Source organism: Delphinus delphis, chromosome 1 (genome assembly GCF_949987515.2).
Source record: "Delphinus delphis chromosome 1, mDelDel1.2, whole genome shotgun sequence".
In the NCBI taxonomy this organism is placed as follows: Eukaryota; Metazoa; Chordata; class Mammalia; order Artiodactyla; family Delphinidae; genus Delphinus; species Delphinus delphis.
The window spans coordinates 26,378,467-26,396,443 of NC_082683.1; the positions used below are offsets into that span (position 1 = coordinate 26,378,467).

General features: G+C 49.0%; 1 protein-coding gene across 1 annotated transcript in view; it reads right to left on the bottom strand.

The window, feature by feature from the left end:
• Positions 1–17,977, bottom strand: part of CSMD2 (CUB and Sushi multiple domains 2) — a 667,671-nt gene that overhangs the window by 137,417 nt on the left and 512,277 nt on the right. The window contains 2 exon segments of the mRNA XM_060018797.1: positions 9,130–9,317; positions 13,010–13,148. Of these exon segments, the coding sequence (XP_059874780.1) occupies positions 9,130–9,317; positions 13,010–13,148 (327 nt within the window).

Sequence of the window (17,977 nt, forward strand, 5' to 3'; positions counted from 1 at the left end):
TCCGTTTGACTACTGATGCTTATGTGTCTTCCCAATCAGGCATACCATGGCTGCACCTACGCTGCATCCACTCTGTCCCTGGGCACTGGACAACAGTGAACTTGATGCTGCCTGAGCCACTGAGAGTATTAGCTGGGGCTCCAAGTCTCTGGAGAAGGACACTCACTGCACAGCCTCCCTCCCCAGCACCTGGAAATCCCGGACAGCTCTTGGGAGCCAATGTTCACATCCATCCACTGCTGCCTTTCCTCATCCTCCTTGTTCCCGAACCACTGATGGTCAAGAGGCCTGTCGTCAGGGCTGGGCAGTGTCAGGAGAATGCAAGAGAGTATCAGGATACCATCGAAACCCTGGAGGCTACGCTGCAGAAGGGTCTAGAGATGGGGATTCACAAAGAGGTGCCGACAGCCCTTGCAGAAGGAACCAGAAATTCAAAGAGCAGATTTAAGGAGGAAAGACCCAGAACACAAGGGATCAGAGTCCAGAGATGAACAGGTCAGGAGGAATTTTGCTGAGGTCTGTCCTTGTCACCTGGGTACCTTTAAGCTGCGTGTATAAGAGGCAGTCATAGCCGTGAGGGTGTTGCTCAGCTGCCGATCAGCCCGTTGACTGATGGGATGGGACTCTGAGTCTGTGATTCCGTCAAGTCTAGACACCTGCATTTGCGCCCTGATGGTGGGATGGCCCTGCTCTTTGCTTTTGCCTAGAGCTTATTTAGGATGGAGCAGTCCTGGATACATTACTAAATTTAAACTCAAGTGGGACCCAGAAAATGGCTCCTCACCTAACAGAGGACCCCTCAGTGGTTTCCTCATGTGCCCTGTGATGTATCACCTTGTCCCCCACATCAAATCTGTCCTGCCCCAAAGCGTAGTGGCTCTGGCCAGAATGCAACTGACCATTGGGTGGCCCATTTGTGAATTGCAGAGATACAGGGAAGTGTCACCAGGTCTTCTATTTCATCTGTCTTTTTTATAAATTCAGAGTGGGTCAGATCTTATTTGAAGGTCAGAAAAATTAAATAACTTGGAACAAAGTTCACATAGCTCATAAGAGGCAGAACAAGCTGTGGCCCTCAATATCCATCCCCCCACTTCATCCTTATAATGGAACCCAGGTTTTTATCCAGAGTATCAAAGCCCCAGCTAAGATAGATACCTTCCAGCCCCCCAGGCAGCTAAATCTGGCCAAAGAGAAGTAAACACAGTCAGGTCAGGTCATTGCCTTCCATCTCACTTAGAGTAAAAGCCCAAATCCTTACAAGTCTACAAGGCCCTGTACCTTCTGCCCCAGTCCTCCGCTCTATGACCTTGATTCCTACTGTCCCTTTGCTAGCTTTGCTCCAATCACATTGACCTCTGCGTACAGAACATTTCCCCATCCGCACGGCTCCCCTGTTACCTCTTTTAGGACTCAGCTCAATGACCCTTCCCTGATCAGCTCTTCACAGCTGTGATGTTCCTCTCCCCAACACTCCCCATCACCCTTCTCTGTTTTATTTCTCTGCACTGAGGTCAATATTATCTCCTGCACCAGATAGCTACCTTATTTTCTCTATCTCCCTCCACTAGAATGTAGGTTCCACGAAGGCACTTTTCCAGTCTTGTTCATTGCTGTGGTCCAGTGCCGGGCATATGATTGGCACTCAATAAATATTTCTTAAATGGATACGTGTGGGACTTCTAGAAAGGCTGCTTAAGGGAAGGTGACTCAAGTGAGAGAATGCTCAATGATCCTTCCTTCTTTCCTCCCTTCCTCCTTCCCACAGTTTGGAACTCAGACATGATGGCTGGACCTCCAGCCACCACCTTGGATGCTGAGATAACCCTGGGGATGGGAACCACGCAGCAGGGTAGAGCAGAAAGACAAGGGGAGCCTAGGCGGGGCCACTTCGACAGCCCTGGATGACAATACCCAGATTTCTTTTACAGGAAGAAGAATAGACTTCGACCTCATATAAACAACTGTGCTTTTGGGTACCTGGCACACTAGCGTACCCAGCTGGGTATGACTGCCCCGAACTTTACACTGTGTCAGAAAGTCCTTTCCTCCCTTCTCTGTGTGGCAAGCTCCTACACTTTTCAGTGCCACCCTCTCCTGAGCCAGTGTCCCGAACGTTGCCTTCTCTCTGGCAGAATTCCATTTCTCTTTTTTTGATTATCTTGGTAGGTTGTCTAAGGGTATTTCTTTCTAGTGGGTTCTGAACTCCTGGAGGACAGAAATCAATCATCTATTCTTCTCATGACCCTGGCAACTAGCACAGAACTTGGCACTAGGGCTCTATCTGGCACATAATAGGGGCTTAATAAATGGATGCTGAGTTGATTGGCTGAACAACTCCGGGCTTAGAAAATCAACAACCACATCAATGATCCGACCACAGATTCTATTCTACCATGGCTCACATGTCAGAGCAAGAAAAGCTCATCATTCCAAGCATCATCACATTAATAATAACGACAAGGCTAATGATAATGACGATAGCCCCTTACACAGGAATATCACTTCGTAATTTTCAAAGCACTTTCCAATCTGTTATCTTATTTGTGTCTCACAATAGCCTTTGAAGCAGGCAGGGCCAGGTATGCTTCTGTTCCGGTTATAGATGAGGAATGTGGTGATCAGAGAGGCTAAATGAGTTTTCCAAGCCATTCAACTATTAAGAGGTAGAATTAAAACCAAAATCAGGTCTTCAGGCTGCCAAACCGGGGCTCAGCTGTGAATGATAAAACTAAATGACTAAAACAGCATGATGATAATAATAAATAAGCCCCAAGCCCTCCAAAATGGGAAAATAAAAAGAACTAGATTCTTTTTGTCCTAATAGATAAGGCCCGTTTCCAAACACCGTAACAGCAGAATACTGAAAATAACAACCCAAACAGTAAGGAACTTGTTACAAAGGTTGGATTAGAGCCATCCACTGAAATATAAGCCACCTTTGAAAAGAATAGCAAACGTCTTTGACTACTAATATGGAAAGATGCCCAAGATCTATTGCTGGGCAAAACCCAAGACAAAACAAAACAACAACCAAAAAAAAAGCCAACCCATGTTACAGATTAGTATATGTGGTGTGATCCCCATTCATATAGCACAGGGATCTGCAAACTACTGTCCACTGACTCGCTGCCTGCTTTTGTAAATAAAGTGTTACTGGAACGCAACCATACCCGTTTGTTTAACATGTCGTCTATGTCTGCTTTAGCATTACAACAGCAGAATTGATAGCAACACAGACCATCTGGTCTGCTAAGCTAAAAATATTTACTCTCTGGTCCTTCACAGAAAAAGTTTGCCAACCTCTGGTATAGAATGTACGTTATTTATATGTATATAAAACATCTGGAATGAGGTAACAAACCATTAACACTGGTACTTCAGGGGATGGTAGTATTGGGAGATGTTAAGTTTTTAGAGCACAGTTTATATGCTTCTGTATTATTTGAATTTTTCCAACAAACATGTGTTACTTTGAAATAAGCATAAATGAAGAGATCTTGAATTTAGAAAGACAGACCATGGGAGGGCTGGGTGGTGGGAGTAGTCATGGCAGGAGCAGATGTGGAAAGCCGGTGGTAATTCCTCGGCCTACAGTGTTACTTCCAAGGGCTTGAAAGAGAAAATAGGTACCTTTTAGTACCTTTCAGTAAAAGTCGACTCATCTTGGCCTCTCCTGAGTTATTTCAGATTCTCTGACACTTGCTTTGAGCTCTTCATCCCTCTGTCTGAAACCCTCCCCACTCTTGCCCTTACACAGGGGGCTTCTTCTCAAGCTTTAGGTCTCTGTTCACGTGTTACCTGCTTGGCGAGGCCTTCGCCATTCTGAAGTGGGCTCCCCATTTCTCTTTCTTAGGATAGTTTGCTCTTTCCTAACTTACGCTTCTCGCTTCTTGTTCGTCTCCTTATTTACTGTCTGTTTCCCTCACTCACCTTTACATTCCCCTCGGGTGGGGACCCTGACACTTTTGTTCACCTCTGTGTCCTCTGAATCCAGCACAGGGCATGGCATGAAGTAGGAGCTTAATAAGCATTTGTTGAATGAATGAATGGTTACCAGACACGTGTATGGATGTCCTAGCCTGCCCCTCCCTCCCCAAGAGGAGGCTACCACACCTGCTGCAAGATAAGACTAAAGGTCCCTCCCACCCATCCTATTGGTTTCTCTGGCCTGAAAAAAGACACTAAACTTCCCTGGGACTCATTTTTAATAACTGTGTTCAAAAGACAGGATCCTCCTCCTTCCCTTTGCATCCTTCTAGCAGAGGGTAAAACTACCCAGGAGGCTGCATTCAGATGAGAAGTGTGCCAGAGCATGGTGTAATAGAAATCCACAGCTGACATGACTGCATTCAGAATCATCTCTTAGAAGGCCTGCCCAGAGATGACTAACACAGCACAGCCACCTTCCAGGAGCAACGGAACAGAGACATCTACAAATCCACCCCACCCATCCATCTTTGCCTTGTAATCAGGTGGGCTTCCAACATCCCATTTGTAGTAGAAATGCCTGTCGGTCTAGGATGTGAACTCCATGGAGGCCGGGACTTTGTTTTGTTCCCTGCTCTGTTCTTAGCCCCTATAACAGTGTCTGGCACATAGTAGGTGCTCAATAAATATTATTGAGTGAACAAATGAATCAAAATGCCTGATCTGCCTTTGCCCCTTATGCAAAAGCCTAATCCACCACCTAATCCACCTAATGACACCACTCAGTGGATACCTGACTTAAGCTTGTCAATCTGATGGTCCTTTGGGATTTGGAGTTGCGCTACAAACTGGGAAGTAATTCAAAGCCAAGAGTGAGGCAGCCCTACTGTCCTAGGAGAATGGAGAAGCAATGAAAATTGACCTGCAGAGAAAGGCGAATGTAGCATGTACTCAGAAAGAGCAGGGAGGAGACGGAGTGGCCCTGGAGATGGAGGAGGGTGATTTCAACCTCCGATTTTCCCATCCTGATTGTAATCCCCTTGGGAGGTCATGCTTCCTGTCCTTGGGCTCTTATATTCTAAAAATGTATTCCCTTTCGGTGTTAAGTGAGAGTGAGTGTTTATCATCTGTATTGTTAAAATACAGAATGCGCTTTAGCTTAAATCAGTTTGGCTGTTAGTTGTTTTCTTATAATAAAGTCTTCTTTTTGTCTCAACTTGGTTTAAGTGTTTCTGTTTTTCACATTTTTTTATAATAAATTGCTCCTTTTTCTGCTTAAGTTGGTCTGAGTGAGTTTCTTGATATGAACTAAGTGATCCCTCACTAAGATGGGATGAAACTCTTTCTGCTTCCTCCTTGGGAAGCTGGTGGGAAATGGGGAAAGGCTCCTGGTCTGTTCACCTTGGGTCAAAGGAGGAGTTGACCTGGGTCAGAGAGTGGTTTTCACTGGGCTAAGCCCAGCTGAGTCTGGCAACACCTCTCCAAGTCGGTCCTCAAACGCCTCCCAGAGCAGAACCCTTGAAGCCACAGCTCCCAGGAGACCCAGATCCTCAGCGGTAGTGGAACCCTGGATCTCTCTGCCTTTGGACAGAAGATGGCTTCTAGATAGAGGAGGTCAATTCTTCTTTTCCTAAGAATCCACACCTGCCTCAGTGTGCAAGTCCTCCATGGGCTACCATCTCAATCCAGGGTGTTCTATGGACTCGCAGGGAGTACAGTGTCTAAATTCTTTGCCATGGATTGGAGAAGTATACAGGACACACATACACACACATCACGAATATTCATATATTTCCCACACTCATATATATATATACGTATATATATAAATCCCACACTCCCATATATGTATATGTGTGTGTGTACAAAACATCATATTCATACTTTATATTTTCAATAAACAGAAAAGAAAATCTACTTCAGTCTACTGGGCTAGCCCCATGAAGAGAGGTTTTCCCTTCCAAACAAGGGCAGAACGAATGAAGTAGCCATCACCCAGGAAAAAAAGGCAATGGAACGGAAGAAGTTGGATCAAAGTATGTGACAAGTACCTACTGGTATGGGGCACGCTGCTAGGTGCTGTGCCTATTGACCAGTCCTCACAACAACCCCTTCCTATGGTGTCACCGTCCCTCTTTGACAGACAAGGAAGGGATGTCAGGGACGTTAAGTAACTTGTTTAAGGCCGCACAGGTGATAAATGATGGCAGTTTCCCCTATACAGATAATTGAACATGAATATCGTCTAGGCCTTGGGATCCAGTAGCAGAGTAGACCCATTCCAGGAATCCAGGGATCCTGTGATATGGAGAAGGAGACCACGGGGTAAGACAGGGTGTCCCTGGGCTCCATCAAATGGGCTACCTGACCAGAGGCTAGGGACATAGTAGAGGGATCACCCATGTTAGGAGGTGTGCAATCTGAGAAGGAAGGAAGGAGGGCAGCTCCAGTTCTCAGCAGGTACCTCCCACCCCAAGCAGACACATTTATTTGGCACGTGTACCACAGATCCTCATAAGGTGGTAGAGGGTGCGTGGGGGGGTTGTGCCTCTCCCTCCCCTCTCCCCAGTAATTGGCCTCCTTCAGCTGCTTGCCTGGTTCAGATGGCAGCCCGGAAGGCTTTATTCTCTGGAGCTGTGTGTTGGATCTGAGGAGCCCTCTAGAGATGGTCTTGGGCCAACAGCTGAACGTGGAAGGGGCTTCTTTGGGAAAGAGGACCTAGAAGTGTAGCTCTAGCACATGGATTCATGGAGAAGACTTGGGGGAGAGGTGGCCACAGCCAGTTTGCCAGGAACAAGGTGACCAGGGAGGAAGCTGAGGGAGTTTCTGCCCAGTGGCCACTGTAACCAGGGATGATGAAATGCAGTCATCTTGTAAGAGGCTGGAAGTGGTGACATCTGGGGTAAAAGAGATGTAGAAGACCCAGGTGGGACGAGTCAGGTGTGGCTCTGGTCATTGCTAAGGCCTGGCTGGGGTTAAAGGATATCACTTGTGGTGGCTCCAAGTGCCACGTTTGTGCGACTGCTGGCTGTGTTCAGCCACTTGAGTGTGCATTGAATAAAAGACGCAGTGTGCAAGGTTTAGGCATTGGAAGGATCGGGGGGCAGGAAAATTGAGGGGAGATGAGAGCGTGATTAAAGAGATGAATAATAATAAAATGATGATGATGATACAGCAGTAGGGACGGTGGTGGGCGGAGCAATGGGGTTCCCAGGCTGAGTCTAAGTCATGCCTTCGGATAGAATCCCACAACTCGTGACTGTGTTTGTTCTGACATCAGCGTGTGGAGATTGAGTACAGGAGGTTTATCGAATCGCAGGTGTCTGAGGAAGAGAGGATGGCAAAGTAGCCACTTCCCAGGCCAGCCCCTGAGAAAAGATGACCACAGGCAAAACATTCTCTAACTTGCACACCAAGCATCTTCTAGAACTGTATCTGACACACAGCAAGCGATGGAGAGTGACGAGGATTTCGGTGAGTTGATGGATGTGAACTGCTCAGGACAGTGCTGGCAGCTGGCAGGCGCTAAGTTAACTACCATTATGACTGGGATTGTTTGTGAGCTCGTGTGAGATATTCCCAGGAGTTGCCACAAATATTTAATTAAGGGACACTTTAAAAGGTTGCTGAGGTCCCACATTATGCAAGTGGGGGACATGAGCCGGGAGCTTTTTAATTTTAACTGGTACTGTGACCCCATTTGTACACACAGGCTGATGAGGCCTGGGTGAACCTGGGTTACAGTAGCAATAATAAAATCGATCATCTCAACAGGATCTAGAGTGTTTTAGTCCATATCGGGCATTATCCTCACACATTTCATTTATACGTATAACATACCTTCTGCAATGTAACTATTATTACCACCATTTTATAGACGGAGAAATGGGTTCCAAGAGATAATAATTTGCCAAGATCACCAATCAAGTCAACAATGGAGCTGGGATTTGGATAACGGGGCCTGGGCTCGTTAGAGAAGAAGAAAAGGTCTAAGAGAGAATGGCAGTGTAGAAGAAAGCGGAGCGCTCGAGAGCCTGGAATACTCCTGCTGCTGCTACCATGTGAACATTACAAAATGTCTGGAAGGTGCCGGAGCCCAGACCAAGGGCTTTAATGCGTGGACTCATCGATTATGTTTCTGTGCTGTAGGAATTATTCGACCATTATCTTACGGATGAAGAGATGGCGTTTCGGAGCCGTTAACTAACTTGCTCCAGGCCACACAACAAACGCGAGCTGTGCACCCAGTTGATGTGTCCATGCTCTTGACTGGGCAGGATCAAGACCTGTTTCTGTAAGCAAATTGTTATTAGAACACAGCCACGCCCGTTGCTTTCTGTTCAGCCTTTGGGTGCTTTCCTGCTACAAGGGCAGTGCTGAGGAACCGAGACAGACCGCATGGCTCGCAAACCTGAACTATTTGCTGCCTGGCCCTTTAAGAAAAAATTTGGCACCCTCGGCTCTCGACCCCACACTCTTCCTCTTGCCTTCATTAATCTAAAAGCAGAATGAGAATAAAAGGATGGGATAGCTGGAGGGATGAGAAAATGTGATCAGGAAGTATCAGAAAGTGTCCAGTCTACGACAAGGAGCTAGAGGATAGCCGAGGCATAGCCTTGGGACAAAGGTCCAGGCACTGTGCCCCCAGGAGCTGGATGGGCTGTCCACATGGGTGCTGAAGTTATCCAGGAGGGTGGGATGCTTTGGGGTAGAGGGGAGGACTGAGCCTCATATCAGAACCCTCAGCAAATGCAGGGGCGTGGCAACGAAGATGTCAGCTGATGGCATGAGCTGAGGTTCTGAGACTCAAAGAAGACCTAGGCATGATCCTCATAGAACAAGGAGCGAAGGGGAGTAGTGATGCGGAAGCAGAAATGAGGTGCCAGGAGAACGTGAGGCCCCTTTTCTCCCAGGCCTGGGACACCTGGGTGTGAGGGACTAAGCCACCCAGAGGGCCGCAGAGAGGCGGGGGCTCTGCAGGTGGCAGCGGGCTCCCCGTGATCCCGTCCAACGCTCTCCTCGCCACACTACACCTTCCCCATCCCTGGCCAGGTTTGGCCAGCCCTGCTCTCAGTCATCTCTCTCTGCTCCCAGGGCCTTCGTCACCGCTGCTCCCAGGGCCCTCGTCATCTCTGCTCCCAGGGCCCTCGTCACCTCTGCTCCCAGGGCCCTCGTCACCTCTGCTCCCAGGGCCCTCACCTGTGTAGTCGATGACGAAGCCGGCGTTGCTCACTGACGCATCGCTGCGGAAGGCGAGGAAGAGGCTGTTGCTGCTGCTCTCGATGCGGCCTGGGAGCTGGGAGCCGTAGAAGCTTCCTATGAGGGGGCTGAGAGAGTCCCGTCCATCGTAGATATGGAGGAAGTCATAGCCAGGCTCCAAGTTAAAGCTGGGGAACAAAAACATCCCGCCCCCATCCCACTAAGGTCAAATAAAGACGGTACTGGCCTTGGGTTCGACCGAAGGACAGGGCCTCCATCCCCCCAGTGCCCAACCCAAGACCTACTGGTGGGGAGGGGGAGGATGAAGCCCCCGTGACCTCCCAATAGGGAGAGAAGGTGGATAAGGCAGCCTCGGGCGGAGGAACCAGATTCTAGCATCGGTGTCCAGAAAGCTGGAGTTGAAAACCTATTTTAGCTGGAGCTAAAATATTTTAAAAAATCGCAATATATTTGACATGGCACGTAAATTTGAGGCACACAACATGTTGATTGGATACATTTGTCCATTGTTGCATGATTGCTACTGTAGCAATAATCAGCACCTCTGACACATCACATAATTATCGTTTCTTTTTAGTGGTTGGAATGATTAAGATCTAGCCTATTAGCGAGTTTGATGATGATAACACAATACTGTTGTCTATATTTACTACACTGTGCACAGAAGGGAAAATCAGTTACCAGCTCTACACACAGAGTGGTCAGAACCCAGGTCTCTTACCTGCCCCTAATGTCTTTATACTGTCCACGTTGCACCCCCTTTTCTGAGGGGAAAGAGCCACGCCACGAGCCATTCCCAGGCAGGAAGGGGCCTATTCTGATGAAGGACCCTCACTTTACTCCTTCACCCTGGGGCTGGTTCTCAGCTCTCCTCAGGATCTGCTCCCATCCCACTCCTGGCTCTCACAGGTGTGCCTCTTTCTCAGCAATCCTGACCTTAGTCTAGGAAAAAACTCATTTTACAAACTGTCTCAGCTTAGCAAATTGAATATTAGAGTTTTTGAGTGTAATTTGCTCTATTGGAATGGTTAGCATGAAAATGATGGAAAACACCAAGGACTGGCAAGAACGTGGAGCCACTGGAACGCTCATATCCCACTGGTGGGAGTGTAAATTGGTTCAACCACTTGGGAAAACTGTTTTGCAGTATCTACTAGACCTGAACATATGCATGCCCTACGATGCAGCGGTGCCGCTCTTGGGTGTACATCCAACAAAGGCAATTGGTGCCAATCAAGGGTGTAAAGATGGAAACAACAGAAGTAAATGAGTTTGCAGAGAATAGAGTTCTGATGCAAACTGGTTCATAGCCCAACCAAGGGCTAGGATACTCAGACACTCCACTTGGCAGGACTGAGAACAAAATGGCGGTTCTACCCTTTAGCTAAGACATGGCAGAGAGATGAGGCCATGAAATATCAAGGACAAAAGGGGTAGGGCTGCAGAGAGACAGGATGGGGATCTGGGAGGACTGGAGGTGGAGCCAGGTGTGCACTGGCCTCGCTCCTACACAGCACCCTCTCACACTGGTGTCAGCTGCAGGGTCACCCCACCATTGCTGGGTCTATGGTCTTCTGGCTCCCATAGCTCAGCCGCTTCATTGACTCTTTCAAAGGGCACCAGGGAAGGGTTTGGGAGTGGGTCAATTTGGGTCACAAATTATGACTCCATCACTTCCAAAATGCCTTCCATCTGCCCCTGCCCTCCATCAATCATCAGGTTTTATCTGAGCACCCTCAGTACGCTAGGCACTGTGCAAGGTGCCTAGGATACAGGAATGCATCCTTTCTTCAAGATGGTGACGGATCTGAAGGAAATGACAGACGTGAGGACAGCAAAGTCTAAAGTCTGTACAGGCATGTGGGAACACAGCACCAGGTTTGTGGGGGAGGATGGGAACGAAGCTTGTCTTGGGCATTAAAAGACCCTCAGCGATTGGACAAGGAGGGAAAAGGAAGTCGCTATGAAGGGAGAAGCAGAAGCAAAGTCACGAGGCGTGAAATGATTTTGGAGACTGTGAGTAGTTCGGTCTGAAGCCCAGGGGTTAGACGGGGTGGGGTTAGGACTGGGTGGGGGAACTGAGGGGAGAGGTAGGCAGGGGCCACATGGCTTGGAATGAAACTCAAAAGACTGGACCAAAAAAAAATCCCAAAACAGAACAAGCAAAAGGTTTGGAACCTTAATTTATAGAGAAGAAGGAGCCATTATAGGATTCAGAAATAAAGGATACATTTGTTTCTTTGTTTTTGAACGGAGGTATAATTTATACACCATGAAATAATCAGCTCTAAAGTAAATCATTCTCAGTTTTGACACATGGATATCAAGATCCAGAGGTTTCCACCATCCTCCAAATTTCCCAGGTGCCCCTTCCCATCCCCGCCCCCAGAAGACACCACTGAACTGATTTTTATCACCTCGATTCGTTTTGCTGATCCTAAAATTTCATATTAGTGGAATCATACATTATGTACTCTGGTGTGTCTTGTATCAGTCAGCGGGAGATTTTGAGATTCATCCACGTTGTTGCATGTGTCAGTAGTTCGTTTCTTTTTACTGCTGAGTCGTATATTACCGTATGTTAAAATGGAAAGTGAGGCGCATATTTCAGCGTTTTCCAGGGTCAACATCACACTGACAGCTAGCTAAAGACGAGATTGGCACGGGAGGCAAAGATGGGGAGGAACCCGTTAGGAGCCTATGGCAGTAATTCAGACAGAAAGCAATAAGGGCTTCAACCAAGCCAGCAGCCGGGGGAATGCAGAAGAAGGGAAAATCTGAGGTTAAGGCAGCAGAGGCTCATGCCTCGGCCTCTAACAGAAGGAGCAGTGAAGGTGGATGATGGGGCTGCTCCCGCAGTTTCAGAATAGAGCTCATCTGTGGGGAGAAGCAGGAGGCTTAGTTTTGTATGTGTTGTAATTGAGGAGCCTGCAGGTATCAGACAGAGACCATCCAACAGTTGGCTATGGAGTCTGCAGCCCACAAGAGAGTTTGGGCGGGTGGTAGAGGGGAGTCTCCAGTTTACAAGAGGAGAGTGAAGCATCGGAGAGGATGAGCTTGTCCAGGAAGGAGGTGTGGCGAGAAGACAAGGAATCTGTGACAGAGCCTGGCAAAGGGCATGAAAAAGAAGCCACAAAGTCCCAGAAGGAGCTGGAGGGCCAGTGGGGAGTAAGTCCACAAAACCAAGGGGAGAAGCAGAGGAAGGATGGAGGGAGTGATGAAAAGGATAAAGCATGGGAAGTGCTATTTGCTTTGGCAGCCAGGAGTGCGTGGGAGTTTCAGAGGAGTTTCCAGTGGAACCGTGGAGGAAGAAACCAGATGTCAGTGATGTGAAAGTGAACAACAGGCGAGGAAGGAGAGAAAAGCAGAGACAATTCTTTTGAAGAGTTTGCTTTTAAAAGAAACCAAGGAGATGGTGGCGGAGCTTGAAGTGGGAGCAGCTGAGAGACACCTGGGCTGTTCCTACACTGGGGAAGCAGATGGGAGGAGCCGGTGAGAGCAGAGGAGGAGAATTCAGAAGGGCAGGGGAGAAAGGACCCAGCAGTGCCCTACTTTCTGCATCTTAGCATCATCAGAGGTTAAAAAAAAGAAAGGAAGAAAGAAAGAAATAATAATAGCTACTTCATAAATTATCCTAAGGATTAAATAAGACAATAATATGTGTGAAGCCATGGAGCACAGTGCTGGGCACACAGGAGATGTTCAATAAATGCTGGTTTCTCTCCTTTTCTGGACTCCTTCACCCCCCTGGGATGAAACCCCGCTCACAGCAGACCTATGTATACTCACCCAGAGACCCGGGTTTGCACCCCTCGCTGCTCTGAACCCTCCATCTCCCACCGGGGGGAAAGGTACATACATGTTAAATACCAGGGCGATGACGTAGTCTGGAGAGACGGTCACCTTCCAGTCGCACTCCTTGCCTGGTGGGTAGGGTTCTGGGTAATTTGGTGACAGGATGACTCCCGATGGTCCCGTCAGGTCTCCCCCGCAGGGAGCTGAAGAGAGAGGAAGATGAGGGTGAGACTGTCCCCTTCACCTGGTCACCTTTCAATGGGTATTGGTAGAGGAGGGACTGAGTCTGATACACCTAAATTAGAACTTGGCTCCAGGGGCCCAGGGGAGGGTGGATTGCAATGGGCATGAGGTTTCACCTTCAAGTGATGGAGATGTTTGGAACAGGATAGAGGAGGTGCTTGTACAACATTGTCAATGTACTAAATGTCACTGAACTGTTCATTTTTCAATGGTTAATTTTATGATATGGGAATTTCACCATGCTGTTATTAAAAAGCAAAACCAAAGTACCTGGCTCTGCCACTTCCCGGCTGTGTGATCTTAGGGAATTTACCTAACCTCTCTGGACCTCAGTGTCCTTCCTCTATTGCACAGATAATACCTCTTTCATGGGGGTAGTTGTAAAGGTTTTAGAGATGTCTGTTAAAGCACTTGGCATACCGTACATAGTCAATATATAGAGCCATCACTAGGCTTTTAGATATGAAATACACGGTCTACTTCCAGGGCCTCACACCCTGTCTCTGGGCGAGCTTTGTGGGTATTCACCATGAGTCCCAGCGCACTTAATGTCAGGAGGAGCGGAAAGCAATCGTGTACCTGCCAAGTGTGCCTGGCCTCCTACACTGCCAGTGCTCTTAGGGCTGTAGATACCTTCCAATTTTCTCAAAGGCCTTTGTCCAAGAGATCACGTGTTCCTCTGTTGTACGGAGATATTACAAAACCCCAATTAGTCCACAGTGGTCCCCCTCCCCTGAGATGACGGGCCTTTCTAGGGGCAGGGAGTGGGGAGGTGGCCAGGGATACAGCAAGCGATTCATCCAAAGCCCTCTGGGGGTACTTCCCAGATCCTGAATCAGGGTCTCCCCCAAATGGCTGGGTTATTGCTCCATAGCATGAGGGTCTGATAAAGTAGAGGCTGGGGGTGTATGGGGCCGCTAACAGGAAAAGATGGCTGACACTCTAAACATGGCTTGGTCTGAAAACCTCAGGGCAGCAATGGAGGTTGGCGGTACTTTAGGCAAATGGTGAGCCCACAGGAATGGACATGGAGGTGGGAGCCAAGGGTACATCCAGGACTGAACTTTAGAGTGGCCGTTTGCTCGTCCCAGGGCTGAGCTTTATTGCCTCAGTGTAGCTTTTACTCGGGGTGAGGTTACAGGGCTGGATCAATCCCCAGCAGGGTCTCTTTACAAGATGGTAGGTCTTCAGACCAGGCCATTAAAGCCCTAACGTGGCTGAACACAAAGCCCGAGGCGTCCTGAGTAGTGTGGGGTTTTTTCTGTGGAGAATATATCTCAAGTACCAACTTGAGTACCAGAAACACTCAAGTGGACACACCTATTAAGTGTCAGACACATGTACAGCATTTCAGATCCATTATCTCATTTCTGTCTCATAACAACTTGCTGAGCCATGGATTATTCTTCCTGACTCAGAAAGGAGGAAACTGAGGCTCAGAGAGGTTAAGGAACTTGCCCAGAGGCACTCTGAGACTCAGACCCACATCTGCCTGGTCCCAAAGTCCGTCACTTCCCCATTCTTCTGCACTTCCTCGGAATCGTTGGCCGCAGTGGGAGGGGAGAGGGCTGTCCCTCCCTGCAAGCTGGCAGGGGCGGGGCCCCAGGAGAAGAGATTCTAGGAGCGAGGATGGTCCCTCGAGTGTGGTCTGCCTTGTATCTCACTCACTTCTTCTCCACTGAACCCTCTCTAGACAAGATGGTTTGGATGGATGGGACAGACTAGAGGCCTGCCTGATAAGGATAAAACATTGGACTTAACAAAGCAAGACCACACAGTGCAGTCCACAGAGTGGCCCTACCGAGTCTGGGCTAGAAACACAGTGACGCAGCCAGTGAGAGTAGGAAGCCCAGTCATGGCAGCAGGTCCAGCTACCGCGGCATCTTCCCAATGATGCCTCCATTCGGGCAAGGGCTGCTAGGCACGACCTGCCTTTACAGCCCAGGGGTTCCTTCCCTTAAGCTGCCACAGGTGGGGTGAATCTGGGTGTTTCAAAACTGCTCTCGTTAGTCTTCTGCCAACCCCCAAAGTGCCCTCCGTGTGTTTGGGTTCGTGGCCCCCGCCCTGGCCCAGCTCCCTGACAGATGCTCCCCAGTATCGGACAGTCAGGCATCCGCTTCCCACTCAGGACCCCGGCGTGGGCCTCACCGCCCTCTGCCAGTTGTCTTCAAGGCCCTGGCTGGACTCCTGGGCTGCTTCACCCACAGGACAGACAGGTCCCGCTGCTTGGGCGGGGCTGGCAGAGGGGCACAAAGTCCCCCTTCCCCTTCTAGGCCCAGGCACTGGCCAGCAGGACAACTGAGCTGCAGGAGACTAAATGAGGCCTGGGTGACATCCCAGTGGCACCCCATCCTTTCAGCGGGTACTCAACCAAGCTGGACCAGAAGCCAGGCCTCCCTTCCAATCCTGGGCACTGGCGCCCCCTCGCCCCACCGTCAGGCCTGGTCTGCTCCCCACTGAGTTAGAAGGAGAAGCCAGGCTCCATCCTCAGGCCCAGGCTTGACCTTACAAACCACGTTGCCCAGGTTGGAATGGGAACAGGTGATCATTCCAGGCGGTTAAAAAGCGGGCAGGCTGTGCCGACAGGTGAGAGTTGTGAAAAAGACCAACGATTTCGACGTTACACAGTCCTGGGTTCCAGTTTTGACCCGGCTACCTCCTAACTGTGACTCTGCTCAAGACCATCCCACCTCTCTGAGCCTCTGTTATCTAATCTATAAAATAAAAAAAAAAAGAGAAAGAATAATGACGATAATGGCCTCTAACATACACAACGTTTACTATGAACCAGGCATGGTTCTAAGTGCTTTACGGCATTGTCTTATTCAATTCTCAAAACAACCCCATGTGGGCTTCCCTGGTGGCGCAGTGGTTGACAGTCTGCCTGCTAATGCAGGGGACATGGGCTCGAGCCCCGGTCCGGGAAGATCCCACATGCCGCGGAGCAACTAGGCCCGTGAGCCATGGCTGCTGGGCCTGCGCGTCTGGAGCCTGTGCTCCGCAACGGGAGAGGCCGTGATAGTGAGAGGCCCGCGCACCGCGATGAAGAGTGGCCCGCACTTGCCACAACTAGAGAAAGCCCTCGCACAGAAACGAAGACCCAACACAGCCATAAATAAATAAAATAAAATTAAAAAGTGTACAGGTTTTAATTTAAAAAAACAAACAAACAAAACAAACAAACAAAAAACCCCAAAAAACAACCCCACGAGATAGGTACTATTATCTTCCCTGTTTTACAGGGCAGGAAAATGAGGCACAGGGAGATGAAGTGATTTGTCTAAGGCTACACAGTTTGTCACGGTAAAGCGGGACTCGAACCCAGGCAGCTGGAATCCAGAACCCAAGCTCTAAACTTACGCACAGTGATTTCACTTGTGAATACGTAGGTACAACGTCTATCCCAGCACCTGTCATGGGGATGACGCTCCATGAACATTTGTTATCGCCCTTTGCTTCCTCCCTATAATGAAGGGGGATGAAGACCAGCCAGACTGTCCTGGCAGACTGCCAAGGGAGCTGGAAATTAGGGGCTTGTCACTGGGATTTCCAGACCGTTTGAGAGGACAGGCAGGTGTTCACTTAGTTGCGAGGAACATCTCCCCACGCCGAGCGCAGAAGAGTGGGTAACGAAAGCTGAATTAACCTCTCCGCTCTGCTGGCTGCCCGTTTACTGGGTCAGAGAGTTGAAGCAATCTCCCCAAGGCTACTGAACTAGTAAATGGCAGAGCCAGGAACTGAACCTGGATCTGTCTTCTTCAATATCCTATACTCTCTCAACGTATCACAGCACATAGTTGAGAACTGAGATTGCTCTGAAACCCAGGTCTCGCCTTCCTGTCTGCAGTACATTCACGGAGATCCAACCACACATACCCATGTGACTCCTCATTGCCACCGAGGGACAGGACTTAGTGTCAACACCACGCCTCAGAGCATGCCCAGCAAAGGCCAGTCCTCAGATGCCTGGACAGCGCCTCCCCTGAGTCTGTGTGCAAAGAGGTGCAGGGCGTCGCCGGGGTGGGCAATGCTGGGGTGCATCTCAGGAAGTCCCCTGAGCCCATCTCTGGGGTGGGAATCAGGGTGGGAGGTAGGAAAATGAAAAGCTTTGCATTCAGACTGATGTGGGTGTGACTCTTGACTCTGCCAAATCCCGGCTCTGGGATTTGAGGCAAGATCCTCAAAGTCGCCTAAGCTTCAGTCTCCTCTACTGTGAAATGAGGGAACGGTACTCATTACAGAGAGCTGCAGGGAAAGTTAAGTGAGGGTGTGTAAGTAAATGTCCAGTTGCACACAGTAAGGACTCCACGACTACTGGTCTCTTCTAAGAGCCATCGCTGATACAGCAGAGAACTGCACTCAGTAGTTTGCCTGAGGAAAAGAGCCATGTGGACGTGAGCCCCTGGAACGTTTGTTTCCATCAATTTCTTTCTTTCCTGTCCTCCTCTCCCTTCAAGTTCCTTCCTCCTCCCAGCCTTAAGGAACTGGGGAGCAGGATCGATTCCTCAGGCACCAACCCTTACGAGCTGCATAACCTTGGACACATCACAGAGCCTCCACTGCTTCATCTGGCAAATGGGGAGATTTAAGGACTAAGGACAGATCTGGAGAACCAAAACCCAGGCAACCAATAATTTCCTTGCCAAGAGGAAGAGCAAAGGTCTTTCCTTTACCTCCAGGTCTGTGGCTGCCCTTCTAGCGCTCCAGGTAATAGAAGGGTCATTTCAGAACCTGAAGACCCTTGCTACCTGAGGTGATCCACAGTCCTCCTTCCAATCTATAGGGTCTG